Source organism: Bison bison, unplaced genomic scaffold (genome assembly GCF_000754665.1).
Source record: "Bison bison bison isolate TAMUID 2011002044 unplaced genomic scaffold, Bison_UMD1.0 scf7180017864276, whole genome shotgun sequence".
Lineage (NCBI taxonomy): Eukaryota > Metazoa > Chordata > Mammalia > Artiodactyla > Bovidae > Bison > Bison bison.
In genome coordinates this window covers 259,335-274,622 of record NW_011494848.1, presented here as the reverse complement: position 1 = coordinate 274,622, position 15,288 = coordinate 259,335, and the positions used below count along the sequence as shown (strand labels likewise).

Below are 15,288 nucleotides of genomic sequence, written 5' to 3'. Positions count from 1 at the left end.
AAACTGTGGAAAATTCTGAAAGAGATGGGAATACCAGACCACCTCATCTGCCTCTTGAGAAATTTGTATGCAGGTCAGGAAGCAACAGTTAGAACTGGACATGGAACAACAGACTGGTTCCAAATAGGAAAAGGAGTTCGTCAAGGCTGTATATTGTCACCCTGCTTATTTAACTTATATGCAGAGTCAGGAAGCAACAGTTAGAACTGGACATGGAACAACAGACTGGTTCCAAATAGGAAAAGGAGTTCGTCAAGGCTGTATATTGTCACCCTGCTTATTTAACTTATATGCAGAGTACGTCATGAGAAACGCTAGACTGGAAGAAGCACAAGCTGGAATCAAGATTGCCGGGAGAAATATCAATAACCTCAGATATGCAGATGACCCCACCCTTATAGCAGAAAGTGAAGAGGAACTCAAAAGCCTCTTGATGAAAGTGAAAGTGGAGAGTGAAAACGTTGGCTTAAAGCTCAACATTCAGAAAACGAAGATCATGGCATCCGGTCCCATCACTTCATGGGAAATAGATGGGGAAACAGTGGAAACAGTGTCAGACTTTATTTTCTGGGCTCCAAAATCACTACAGATGGTGACTGCAGCCATGAAATTAAAAGACGCTTATTCCTTGGAAGGAAAGTTATGACCAACCAAGATAGCATATTCAAAAGCAGAGACATTCCTTTGCCAACAAAGGTTTGTCTAGTCAAGGCTATGGTTTTTCCTGTGGTCATGTATGGATGTGAGAGTTGGACTGTGAAGAAGGCTGAGCGCCGAAGAATTGATGCTTTTGAACTGTGGTGTTGGAGAAGACTCTTCAGAGTCCCTTGGACTGCAAGGAGATCCAACCAGTCCATTCTGAAGGAGATCAGCCCTGGGATTTCTTTGGAAGGAAAGATGCTAAAGCTGAAACTCCAGTACTTTGGCCACCTCATGCGAAGAGTTGACTCATTGGAAAAGACTCTGATGCTGGGAGGGATTTGGGGGCAGGAGGAGAAGGGGACGACAGAGGATGAGATGGCTGGATGGCATCGCCGACTCGATGGATGTGAGTCTGAGTGAACTCCGGGAGTTGGTGATGGACAGGGAGGCCTGGCGTGCTGCGATTCATGGGGTGGCCAAGAGTCGGACGCGACTGAGCGACTGATCTGATCTGATATATATATGTAACCCTACTGCTAAGTCACTTCAGTTGTGTCCGACTCTGTTCGACCCCATAGACGGCAGCCCACCAGGCTCCCCCGTCCATGGGATTCTCCAGGCAAGAACACTGGAGTGGATTGCCTTTCCTTCTCCAATGCATGAAAGTGAAAAGTGAAAGTGAAGTCGCTCAGCCATGTCCAACCCTCAGCGACCCCATGGACTGCAGCCTTCCAAGCTCCTCCATCCGTGGGATTCTCCAGGCAAGAGTACTGGAGTGGGGTGCCATTGCCTTCTCCGATATATATAACCCTAACCCTGTATATATAACCATATATATGTATATAAATATAACCATATATATATATGTGTGTGTGTGTGTATATCTAAGTTATATATATATGTATCTTTTAAATAGCTTAATTGTAAAACAAAAACCAAAGAATAAGTTAAAAAGAATAAATCAGTAATGTTCAAACCAGGTACTTTTACTTTCTGAAGTATTTCATTATACCCAAGTTGTCTGAAATTAAAGAGATCTTTAGGTGTCTAAAGTGCTGTTGCTACTTATTCATTAAGATTATTGCTCTTGTTCATGCAGACATTTTTTAAGGGAGGTAATGTTGATGGGGTGAGGTTACATTTAACAGATAAGCAAAGATTTTGATTCTTTCTAAAAAGTTGTTGAAGCCAAAATACCACTGTACTTTGGCATTAATAGGAGACACTGATTAACCATGTAAGCTACAAGTTTTTGTAAGAGTTAGGCACAGTCCTAGATATTATCTTACTTTAACAGGGGAATTAGGATAATGTAGTACCCCACATCCTTAACTAGGGAAATTATCTTGACAGTGTATTAAGTATTACTTTGGAATATGAAGAATTGACCATATGTAGTTAGCTGCCAACTTAGTTATCAGGTGAAGAATTCTTCAGTGGGTTAAGATTCCCTATCTTATGCCCTGACCATACCCACAACAGAAAGACTTCTGAAATAATTGAAGAGCTAGTCTCATAACTAGAAATTTATTATTGAGCTATATGTAATGTATATCTGAAACTTAGTTTAAATGAAATTTTATTTCACAAAAAAGATAAACTTTATATATAATTCATAATTCATGCTATTTATGATTCCTTTGCACTGAATTAATTTTATTTGAAAAAGACTAAACTGGTTGGCCAGAAGAGTCCTTTATTGACCATATTTAGTCAGTTATTTCAAAGTAAAGCCAAAAAACCTGAGAAATCTGGTAAACATTTGTAGCTAGAGGCTGTAAGTGATTCTTGTAAGTTGCTCTAGTTTTTCACCAGTTTTTTGGTTTTGTTTTCTTTTTCCAGTTGTAAATTTTTCCAGTAGTTTTAAATGTATCAGTTTGAACCATATTACATAATTGCTATCTTTATCATTCAAAAATAATAGAATATTGGCAGTTTTATATTATATGGTTCAACTTAATATAAATAAGCTCAAGAAAGATTCCCACAATTGGAGTAGATTGTTTTGAGGAATATTACATTACTCAGGGTAACCTTTGAGATTTCTTTGAATTTAGAGGATTTCTTATTCCAAGGACTGTTACAAATCAACAATTAAGTTCAAGATAGCATAGATTAAAACAGTGGGTTTTAGACATTAATGAACTTGTCCAGAAAGATGATGGTGGTGATTAAGTATATCCTTAACCTGTATAAGTTGAAGCTCTAGGTTGTTCTATTCAAAATTCTAGTTATCAATAAAACCAAAATCCTTAACTAGATGGACTGTTTTTCTTTTTTAAATTAAACATTATTATTTATATTTTTTGCCCTCGAAGTATGCAGGATCTTTGTTTCCCAACGGGGATGGGACCCATGCCTCTTTGCAGTGAAATCACAGAGTCAACCACTGGACTGCCAGCGAAGTCCCAGTGGACTGTTTTTCTGACTCAGTGTTTGATTTGTCTTTTAATTTTCATTTAATTTTTTAATGACTTTTTTCGGGACGTTTGGCTTTTCCAGAGGTGTTGTCATTTTATTTGGGGTGGGGTTCTTTTTTTTTTTATTGTGGTAAGAATACTTATATGAGATTCTAACTTTTTATTATACTTTAAAGTGTACACAATATAGTATTGTTATCTACATGTATATTCAATGTTCTGTAGCAAATTTCTTGAACTTGTTCACCTTATATAACTAAAATCTTATGCTCGTTATAATGACTCATTTTTAAAATCCACAGACTCTACCTAGTTTCTGTCCTAATGGACAGAAATGTAATATGGCAGAAAGATATTGAGGGGAAAAATGTATATATATATTTTTTTCCCCCCCATATGTACATATATGTAAGGATATTTTTAAATGGGATTCTTTTCTAAATCAGATTATGTATCAGCATCTTCTTTCTGGGGTCCTTTCTTCATTTAAAAAAAAATTATTTCTGTTAATTTTAGATTCTTTAACTTATCCACTCTTTTCTTTCTTTAGTCATTGCGTCTTTCAACTCCTTCTCTATTTTCTCTTGCTTGAGAAGGCAGCAACCAGGCAACAGAACTTTATGTGTGTTTGAACCACAGAAGGAAGCTGATTATCATTGCTTTGTACAGAACAAAACTTGTTTTCTTCACCAAGTTACTTTTGTAACTGGGTAAAATACATTCCCCATGTGAAAATCATGTTTATGGGTTTCTAGCTTCTCTGGCATCAGGATAGGGGACAAACCACTATATACAAAGTCAGACAGAATTGTAACTTATATCTGCAATCTTTCATAAATTAGCTGTTGAGATAAATAAGCACCTTTCTGAGTGAAGAGCATCCAAATAAAATAAACAAATGGAAGTTATCACCTTGACACCGATATATTTGGATAAGCTGTTGTTCGGTCTTGATTTGTAAGCTCCTATAAAAGTAGTTTAATTTTTTTCTCTTTTTTTTTTTTGCAGAGTAGACACTCCCCCCAACATCCATGAATTAGTTAACATTTAAAATAATACGTAAATGTAAATTAAGGTACATGAGAGAATTCTCTCTTTTAATTTCTTCTGTAATGATTGCTTTTTGCATTTCTCTAAAGAGGTGAGCAAAAGACTGCACTAACGTCTCATCTGTCTTTTATGAAAGTTTGAATTAGTTCCACATCAGTAGCATTAAAGATGCTGAAATAGTTGATAATGCTTAGTTTCCCAGCCATCTCATTTCTGTTCTTCCTGCTATTGGCTTAATTCTTATAACTGATCAACTTTTCTGTAGTAGCCCAGCTTGAAATAAAATTAACTAAAAAAAAAGAGCAGCAGCAGGCTATTTTTCAAATTAGTTTTGATCTTTATGAGTTCAGTGATATAAATGATGCCCCAAAACTTGGATAGTATAATGGAAGGGCGGGACTGTTGTAAAGTCTGACTTTGTACTAATTGTAAAAACATTTATATCTTGACTGTGAGATGTGAAAATACTTGTTTCTATTTATAGCCATTAAAAATTACTTTCAGCTGTTTATAACAAACACAAAATAACATTGATAAGTGACATGAGAATTTTTTTTTCATGTAAAAGATGTGTAAAGGTAGTGTGTTTCAGAGCTAGTGCAGCAACTCCATGGTCATCCAGGACCAAAACTTCTATTTTAAGTCTAACCTAATCTAATTTATGATTTCCGTATTGAATTTTGCCTCATGGTTACTGAATGATTCCTGGATTCCAGCCTTGGTATCCACTTCAGGAAGGAAGAAGGATGAAAGGGGGAAAAAATAAGAATCTACCTCCCAACTGAGTTAACCCCATTTATTTAAAGTTCAAAGAAGGCTGGAAAATGTAGTTTTTCAAATGGGAAAAGTATGGATTTAAATAAATGTTTGATTGTGTTAGTAAGGAAGAAGGAGTAGATGGATATTTGTTTAGGTAGTTAACTACATCTGCCACACTGAGTAAATGAGGTTCTACTAGTTAGATTTCTTAAATGTAGCCATGCCACTCCTTTACTTTCCTGGGGTTTGTCAATTAGATTCTCTTGCATAGTAATTCAAGTTTATAAGCCCATCCCCATATGAAAGAGTGGGATATGACATTCAAGTTGAATGTCATAAGGTAGAATTAGTACTAGGTTATATGTTAGTCACATAGTTTGGGATAAAGGAGGAAGCTGCTTTTGTTGTTTAAAATATAAGTCTGTGGGAAATTGAAACCTACAAAACTACTCAAAAAAATAAAAGAAGACCTAATTAAATGGAGAGACATCCCAGGTGGTTAAGAATCCACCTGCCAATATAGGAGACACGGGTTTGATGCCTGGTCTCGGAAGATCCCTCATGCCATGGAGCAACTAAGCCTGTGAGCCACAACTGTTGAGCCTGTGCTCTAAAGCCCAGGAACCACAATTGCTGAGCCCACGCACCGCAACTACTGAAGCCCGAATGACCTAGAGCTTGAGCTCCTCAACAAGAGAAGCTACCACAAAATGAGAAGCTCATGCACCACAACAGATAGTAGCCCCCACTCTCTGCAACTAGAGAAAAGACTGTGTAGCAGTGAAGACCCAGCACAGCCAAAAAATAAATATATATAAAATAAAATGAATCTCTTTGGAAAAAAAGATGTCAATACTAACTACTCAAATCAAGCTGCAAATTCATTGCAATCCTTTTCAAAATCCCCATGCCTTTTTTTGTAGATATGAAGAGATTAATCATAATTTGCAATAGCCAAGACATTACTGAAACATATGAAAAAGTTGGAGGACTCACAGTTCCCAATTTGGGAATTTCCTACAAAGCTACAGTAGTTAAAACAATGTGGTAATGGCATATAGACACAATGGAGTAGGATCAGTCGTGTCCGACTCTTTGCGACCCCACGGACTGTAGCCCACCAGGCTCCTCTGTCCATGGGATTCTCCTGGCAAGCATACTGGAATGGCTTGCCATTTCCTTCTCCAGGGGATGTTCCTGACCCAGGGATCAAACCTGTGTCTCTTATGTATCCTGCATTGGTAGGCAGAGTCTTTACTACTAGCATCACCTGGAAAGCCCCATGGAATAGGATAGAGAATCCATATATATATATATATATATCCATATCTATATATATATATGTATGTATGTATGTGAGCACACACACAATTGATTTTCAGCAGAGACACCAGGCCCAACCTACAGAATAGGGGGAAATATTTGAAAGTTATATATCTGATAAGGATTTAATATCCAGAATATGTAGGAACTTGTACAAACCAATAACAAAATGACAAAAAAATTTTTTTGGCTGCACTGGGTCTTCGTTGCTTTGCGCAGGCCTTCTCTAGTTGTGGAGAAAGGGGGCTGCTCTTCATTGAGGTGTCGTGCACAGACTTCTCAACACAGTGGCTTCTCTTGTGGAGTGCCCGCTCTAGGACACACAGGCTTCAGTAGTTGTGGCACACAGGCTCAGTAGTTGCCGTGCACAGGCTTAGCTGCTCTGCAACATGTGAAATCTTCCTGGACCCAGGATCTAACCCAGTTCAGTTCAGTTGCTCAATCGTGTCCGACTCTTTGCGACCCTATGAACCACAGCACGCCAGGCCTCCCTGTCCATCACCAACTATCGGAGTTTACCCAAACTCATGTCCATTGAGACGGTGATGCCATCTAACCATCTCATCCTCTCTCATTCCCTTTTCCTCCTGCCTTCAATCTTTCCCAACATAAGGATCTTTTCCAGTGAGTCAGCCTCTTCGCATCAGGTGGCCATAATATTGGAGTTTCAGCTTCAACATCAGTCCTTCCAATGAACACCCAGGACTGATCTCCTTTAGGATGGACTGATTGGATCTCCTTGCAGTCCAAGGGACTCTCAAGCGTCTTCCCCAACACCACAGTTCAAAAGCATCAATTCTTCTGTGCTTAGCTTTCTTTATAGTCCAACTCTCACATCCATAACATGACTACTAGAAAAACCATAGCCTTGACTAGACAGACCTTTGTTGGCAAAGTAATGTCTCTGCTTTTTAATATGCTGTCTAGGTTGGTCATAACTTTCCTTCCAAGGAGTAAGCGTCTTTTAATTTCATGGCTACAGTCACCATGTGCAGTGATTTTGGAGCCCCCCAAAATAAAGTCAGCCACCATTTCCACTGTTTCCCCATCTATTTGCCATAAAGTGATGGTACTGGATGCCATGATCTTAGTTTTCTGAATGTTGAGCTTTAAGCCAACTTTTTCACTCTTCTCTTTCACTTTCATCAAGAGGCTTTTTAGTTCTTCTTCACTTTCTGCCATAAGGGTGGTGTCATGCATATCTGAGGTTATTGATATTTCTCCTGGCAGTCTTGATTCCAGCTTGTGCTTCTTCCAGCCCAGCGTTTCTCATGATGTACTCTGCATATAAGTTAAATAAGCAGGGTGACAATATACAGCCTTGACGTACTCCTTTTCCGATTTGGAACCAGTCTGATGTTCCATATATCGCTAGTGGGAATTTAAAATAGTGCAGCCGGGAACTTAAGACTCTGCACTTTCATTGCAGGAGATGCGGGTTCAAACCCTGGTCCAGGAACTAAGATCCCACATGCCATGCAGCATGACCATAAAGAAAAATTAACTGATTAATTAATTAATTAAAATAAAACAGTGCCACTGCTGTAGAAACTTTCCTCACAAAGTTAAAAAGAATTACCATATGGCCCAGCAGTTTTATTCCTAGTTTTATACCAAAGAGTTGAAAACAGGAACTCTTAATAGCCAAAATGTCCATCAGTGGATGAATGAAATGGTATATCCATACACTGTAATTTGGTATTGCTTACAATAGATGGGGAAACAGTGGAAACAGTGTCAGACTTTATCTTTCTGGGCTCCAAAATCACTGCAGATGGTGACTGCAGCCATGAAATTAAAAGACGCTTACTCCTTGGAAGGAAAGTTATGACCAACCTAGATAGCATATTCAAAAGCAGAGATATTACTTTGCCAACAAAGATCCGTCTAGTCAAGGCTATGGTTTTTCCAGAGATCATGTATGGATGCGAGAGTTGGACTGTGAAGAAAGCTGAGGGCTGAAGAATTGATGCTTTTGAACTGTGGTGTTGGAGAAGACTCTTGAGAGTCTCTTGGACTGCAAGGAGATCCAACCAGTCCATTCTAAAGGAGATCAGTCCTGGGTGTTCTTTGGAAGGAATGATGCTAAAGCTGAAACTCCAATACTTTGGCCACCTCATGAGAAGAGTTGACTTGTTGGAAAAGACTCTGATGCTGGGAGGGATTGGAAGCAGGAGGAAAAGGGGATGACAGAGGATGAGATGGCTGGATGGCATCACCGACTTGATGGACATGAGTTTGAGTGAACTCCAAGAGTTGGTGATGGACAGGGAGTCCTGGCGTGCTGTGATTCATGGGGTCGCAAAGAGTCGGACACGACTGAGCCACTGAACTGAACTGAATGGGTACAAAATTTCTGTTTGGGGTGGTGAAAAACTTTTGTAAATATTACAGTTATACAGTTGTGAATGTAATTAATGCCATTGCTTATATACTTAAAATAGTTAAAATATCATATTTTATGGTATGTATATTTTTATTGTTGCTTGGTTGCTAAATAGTGTCCAGCTCTTTGCAAACCCATGGACTGTAGGCCACAAGATCCCCCCCGTCTATGGGATTTCCCAGTCCCACACTGGGACATACTGGAGTGAGTTTTCCTTCTCCAGGGAACCTTGCTGACCCAGGAATCAAACCCTCATCTCCTGCAGTGGTAGGCAGATTCTTTACTGCTGAGCCTCCAGGCAAGCCTGTATTTGTTTTACCACAGTTTGAAAACAAAGCTTGTCTTTAAAGAATTACATCACTGTCAGTGTTAAGTTCATTCTTCGTAACAAATGTAGTACCACTCTGCTGGGGGATGTTGATAATAGGGATGCTCTGCGTATGTGAGGGCAGGGGCAAAAGGGAATCTCTGAACCTTCGCTCAGTTTTGCTGTGAACCAAAAACTACCCTTTAACCCTCTTAACCATTTTTTGAAAGACTTTTTAAAAGCGCAGTTGTGTATTTTACCACAAGTATATGTATAAAGTGTATATAAAATGTATAACATGAACTATATATGATACATGAAATTATAAATTATATATATATAAAGATAGATTTTTTAAGTATATATATATATATAAAGTGAATATAGAATTATGTATTAGAGATACAATTTTACTCCCAACTCCACAGCAGAAGTTGTGTGTTCTTAGACAAGTTGCATAACTTCTCCAAACCCTAATATTGTTTTGTATAAAATGAGAAAAATAATGATGCTGGTAGCTACTTTGTAGGGATGTATTAGGATTACAGATGATCATGTAAAGGGCCTAAAAGAATCTCTAATGTACAGTAAGTGCTCAATAGGTAAAAGCCATTATCACTGAAAATTTTGTTCATTTATTATTTGGCTATGATAATTTATATATTTATTCATTATTTTTTCTACAATCATAATGCCCATTTGAACTCTAAACTGCTGTCATTAATTATTACTATTTTTAACTTCTTTGTTTTGTTTTGTTTTATAGGCAACAATTGGTATTGACTTTTTATCAAAAACGATGTACTTGGAGGATCGAACAGTGAGTAATGTTTTCAGTGTGCAATTTGCTGCAACGCTGCAGGACAGAATATTATGCTTAAAATGTAATCAGTGATTGTTGCCATAAGAGTACTTAGCAAAGTTGCCAAAGTTGGTGTACAGGCCTTGAGAAAAACTGTTATTATAGAATGAATAGTACTTAGCACTTTGAATTTTTTATCCTCAAGTAGACTCCAAAGGGGAGAGAAAGTCATTATTTGTAATACTCTGATAGCCCTAGGCTTGTTAAACAAAATATGTTGTCTTGACTTGGAATATTATAACAAATAGCATTGAGATAAGAATATTTTCATGAAGAAATTAGAGCTGCTAAAGACCTTTTGTGTACCACGCTGAACCATTCAAACATTTTATTTGAATATCACACAGTTTGTGAACTTCCAGGCTTTGTTGGAATATGGTATATACCAAAATGACTGTGAATAGACAAAAGTAATATGTATCTCCTGGTTAGATTTTTGTCTTCCATCTTTTGGACTGCTCCCTTTAAGTGTGATATAAATTCTATATTCTAGCCTGCTGTGCTTTGAAGAGATTCTTGTCACCTAAACAGTAACTCTCTTAAATGCATTATTTTGGGACCTGTACCCAAAAAGCATTATCTCTAATGACATTTCTTTAAGTTTGTAAGTCTTTTTCTTTTGGATGTTTTCCTTTATGTTTTAATATATAGCATTTCATTTCTTAAAATTTGAAAACAGAAACTGCTTTATGATGGTAAAAGAACTTAATGCTTATTTTCAGGCTTTTCTTCCTGGAATGTAGATGTGAATAAGAAAGTAAAGACACATTTAAGTAGGGTTGCAATAAGATATTTCTCCTTTTTGCTAGATTATATATAATGTTCTAGAAATAAATGTGTGGGAGAACAAGCACAATTGTCAGAGATCCAATTTCAAAGTGTTCTGTATCCAATAGAGAAAAGAGACATTTTATTTTCATTTCAGAGGGGCTGATCATTGACATTTACCTTTGTTTTTCTCTTTTATTTTCACTATTTGAACATGAGCAGTCTGCTTGTGCTGTCCGGAAGGTATAGGATTCAAAGAGAGGTTGTAGAGAGGGGGGGATAAAAAGGAAGCTGTACTTCTCGTCCTGTGAAATCTTTGCTATTGCTGTTTTTTATTTTTGTATTTTTTTGAGTTATGTACCTTCAGAGCAAGCAAATTTTAAATATTACTCCCTTTTGAAAAAGGAAAGGAATTTTATGTTGTTTTCATTCCTCACATCCCTGCCACCTTTTGCATGAGTTTCCTTTTTACCTCCTTGCCACCCTCCTCCCTTTAAAAACATTATTTCTTTTTTCTTTTTAGTGTGAGTTTGTTTTTTTGTTTTGTTTTTTTTTTTTTTATTTATTTTTTCCCATCCCACAGATCAGGCTGCAGCTGTGGGATACTGCGGGTCAGGAACGTTTCCGTAGCCTCATTCCCAGTTACATCCGTGATTCTGCTGCAGCTGTAGTAGTTTACGATATCACAAGTAGGTATTTTGCAACGGGTTGACCTTTCTTATTTTTCTTGCTTGTTTGACTGATTTTATTGTTAGGTACGATTGCAATTATGGGACACAGCAGGTCAAGAGCGGTTCAGGAGCTTGATTCCTAGCTACATTCGTGACTCCACTGTGGCAGTTGTTGTTTATGATATCACAAGTGAGTGGGGGGGGAATTACGCATTTCTAATCTTCTTTCAACCTTTAGCTTAGTTGCATGCATGTTCTTGTTTTGTGCTTGTTTTCTATACCGGCATGTAAAATTGAGTTTTATCATACCAGACCTTATCACACACCATCTAGGTCAGAGTATTTGCTTCATTGTTTGTACCAATATATCTTATTTCTACTATGCCAGGGTTTTTTGCCCCAGAAATTTTCTTTTGGGTCTAATTATGAACCCTCTCCAAGGCTTTCTTAGTTATCCTGTTATCCCTAAGCTACACCATAATTATGGTTGGAAGAGTGTTTCCTTTTTTATTTAATTTGATTTCAGATTTCTTTAAAATAATCTGCATTTATGTCTCTTGCCAAGTTTTCCAAATCCTTCAAGGCTTCTACTGAGGCTGTTAAAAGCTTCTGCTAACCAGCTTTTCTCTGCTTTCACCTTCTAGCCATCCTCTATATAGAGGAAGAGCAGAGAAAACTTAATTTTTGTTAATCATTTTCATTTGAGTGAAATCTGGATTCTCTGACTAGTTCATTTACTTTGTTGCTAACAAGTGACACTTTTCATTTCTCTCCAAGAAAAACATTTAAATGGGAGACTAAAACAAGTGATGGTCTTCCTTTTTCTTTTCCCTCAAGACTGAATAATAATGCCTTTGGCATTTTAAGTGACTGTAAATTTTGAATAGAGCCTTGATGACTGCCAGGGAAATACTATCTGATTAAAATTGTCTTTGTAAATTGGTTTATGATATATTAGGCAATATTAAGTATCATTCCATATAGTGCTCCATAATTTATAGGAAAACCAGGATAGTACCACATCTTGGACTTCTTTAAAAACATAAACTATAATATTAGCATACATTTTTACAAATTTGCTCAAACAGAAATCGTATTTACTTAAGAATAATTACAGTGGCAGAATTATAAGTTAGAGGTTTGCATTCAGAAACTTTTTATTTTGGTTAGGTGCCAAATGCAGTCCTTCTTTTCTTGAAGCTTTTCTTTGGGTTGCTACCTGTTTTAAAAATGTATGTTCATTATTGTGCTGTCACAAGTTTTGCAGCTTTAAAATGTTTGTGCTTACTTTAACCAAATCAAGTAAAACCAGGTGTATTCTTTGAAATTTGTGCACATGCGGTTAAAATATTAGCAAATTGTTTTCTTTAGCTGCTTTAAGAATTATTGAAGTACTCAGAATCCAGGGCTGGAAAAGATGGGTTTTGTTTTAAGTGATTCTGGTACATTAAACTAATAAACTCCAAGTTAAAGTGATCACAAACTGAATAAGCAATGCAAACAGAGTGGTGTTGAAAGCTATTGAAAGGCTTTACAAATTTTGTGGATGTGTTGGGACTTACTGGCTGACGTACTTTTGGAGATGCTTTCTTTGTCACGTTTGGTATGTGTAAGTAATCAAAAGAGCATTGTGGCAACATGACACCATCTTATCTGCCATAGCTATCCTTTCATCGTTTAAATATTTTTTTTCAGTTACCTATAGTATACTCATCTGGTCATGTACAAAAATTTTAAACTATTATAAAAGTTACCTTGTGGATTTTATTCTTGTGATTTGTTTAGATAACTGATACTTGTACTCAGATAAAATGGAGTTATGTTGCAGGCACATTAAAGGTGGGTTCTAATGTGCCAACCTCCTTCCAACTTCCAGTGCTTTTTTTTTTTCCTTTTTTGGTCCTTCACTTGGGAAGTTACTTGCAATAACACTAATCTCTGTCCACCTTCCTATATACCAGATGTTAACTCCTTCCAGCAAACTACAAAATGGATTGATGATGTCAGAACAGAAAGAGGAAGTGATGTTATCATCATGCTAGTAGGAAATAAAACAGATCTTGCTGACAAGAGGTATGGAATGATTTCATATGTATATGGAATGTTTGATTTCTTTGTTAAGTAGCCTATTATTTTTGTTAGTGAATCCTATTATTTTTGTTAGTTTTAAAAGGAGACTTGTTTAATCCTTAATCTTATGCCCCCATCCCTTTTCTTTAGTGTAAGAACCTGAAATAGGTAAACTCAGTCCTGGAAACTCCCTAATAGTCCAGTGGTTAGAATTCTGTGCTTTCACTGCCAAGGGACATGGGTTCAATCTCTCATTGGGAAACTAAGATCCCACAAACCCCCCGCAGTGTGGCCAAAAAAAAAAAAAACACACATTAAACTCAGTCCTTAAAATAATTATTTTTGTGTGTAAACCCATATATAAATAACTCGTGCAAGATTGTTTACACATGAAGCTGATAGCTATTTTGTATTTTTTAGGCCTCATATTAATAAATAAAAGCAGTATTCTGTTAGAGAACAAAATATTTTTAAAAACAAAATCCTATCTTTAAAAAAGTATTCATAATGATTAAATGCACACTCTTTTGCTAGCCTTATAAATATTCATTATAATTCAGTAGTGTAGTTTTTTTCTTTTCTTTTTTTAATTGTATGGTTGAGCCAAACTGTGAGGTTGAACTGAATAGCTTGATTGTGATACCTTAGTCAAATGAGCAAAGACATATTCAAGTCACAGGATGCAAAATGTATTAACATTCACTGTAGAACCCATGGCTTGAATATCTGCCTTTAGCATTCCTCAGTGATCTACTAGATAGTCCTTCTGCTTTAAGTAATCTTGACAATTTAATATTTGAGGTTTTTACTGTTTATTCATTAGTTGGATATTGAAATTCCAGTAATGAACTTTTGCTGTTAATTTAAAAGTTATAAAGAAATACAGTATGTTCAAAGACTTATGAAATGTAAAGCCTGTTTCTGCTCACAGTACCTCATTTGGAATTGGCAAGAAAGTCTTTCTTTATTTAAAAGTAAATTCAGCATATGACTTCATCTTTTCTTTATGAAAATCATTTTTTGGACTTCAATGCTATTATATAAATTTTCATTATTTATCTTCACTATGAGAATTTGAAGATCTTATATATATATATATATTCTTGTAGTGGAGAGTCCCAGGATACCTTCACTATTAAAAGAAAGATAATATATATATTTGTTTCTCTTTATAGCTAGAGTTATCTAAAAGGATGCATACAAGAGTCTGTTCTTTTACTGCATAATAGTTGCGTATACAGATATAGAAAGGTATCTAAATTATGTTTATAGTAACTTTTCTTTAAGATAATATTTGTCCATTGCTTTAGAACTTCTTTCTCAGTAATTTTTGCCAGACTATTGCCTATTAGCTTTCACATTTAAAAGAATTAGAGTCTTAAAAAAATTTAATTAAAAAAAAACAAAAGAATCGGAGTCTTATCATTCCATTAAAATAATTTTGTTTTTTCATCTATTTTTATTATTATTTATTACTTCATCTATTTATTAATGTAACAGTTGCCTTGTTTTTCCAATGAAGTATAGTTGATTTATAGTGTTTCAAGTATATAGCAAAATGATTCAGAAAAAATAATGGCTCAGTTATATTAATACATATATATGTATTTATCCTTTTTTAGATTCTTTTCCATTATAGGTTATTATAAGATACTGAATATAGTTTCCTGTGCCATGCAGTAGGTCCTTGGTGTTTATCTGTTTTACATACAGTGTGTATCTGTTAATCTGAAATTCCCAATAAAATAATTTTTAAATGAGGAAAAAAATTAAAAAAAATTTTTACAGCATTAAAAGAAAATCTTTGGTACTAGGTGGCTTTTCATAAGCATAACATGGAATCCTAATGCCTTAAAGGGAAAGATTGATAAGTTTGAATACATAAATATAAAAATTGTATTCACCTATTCAATCAGTTCAGTTCAGTTGCTCAGTTGTGTCTGACTCTTTGCGACCCCATGAATCGCAGCACGCCAGGCCTCCCTGTCTATCACCAACTCCCAGAGTTCACTCAGACTCACGTCCATCGA

The 15,288-nt window shown here is 36.1% G+C and overlaps 1 protein-coding gene across 3 annotated transcripts in view; it reads left to right on the top strand.

Annotated features, from left to right (window-relative positions):
- Positions 1-15,288, top strand: part of RAB6A (RAB6A, member RAS oncogene family) — a 91,285-nt gene that overhangs the window by 46,896 nt on the left and 29,101 nt on the right. For 2 of the 3 annotated variants that reach the window (XM_010848841.1, XM_010848840.1), the window contains 3 exons: positions 9,654-9,707; positions 11,273-11,378; positions 13,150-13,261. In XM_010848841.1, the coding sequence (XP_010847143.1) occupies positions 9,654-9,707; positions 11,273-11,378; positions 13,150-13,261 (272 nt within the window). Of the gene's footprint in view, positions 1-9,653; positions 9,708-11,100; positions 11,207-11,272; positions 11,379-13,149; positions 13,262-15,288 lie in introns of all 3 variants that reach the window. The other variant, XM_010848842.1, reaches the window with a different exon arrangement.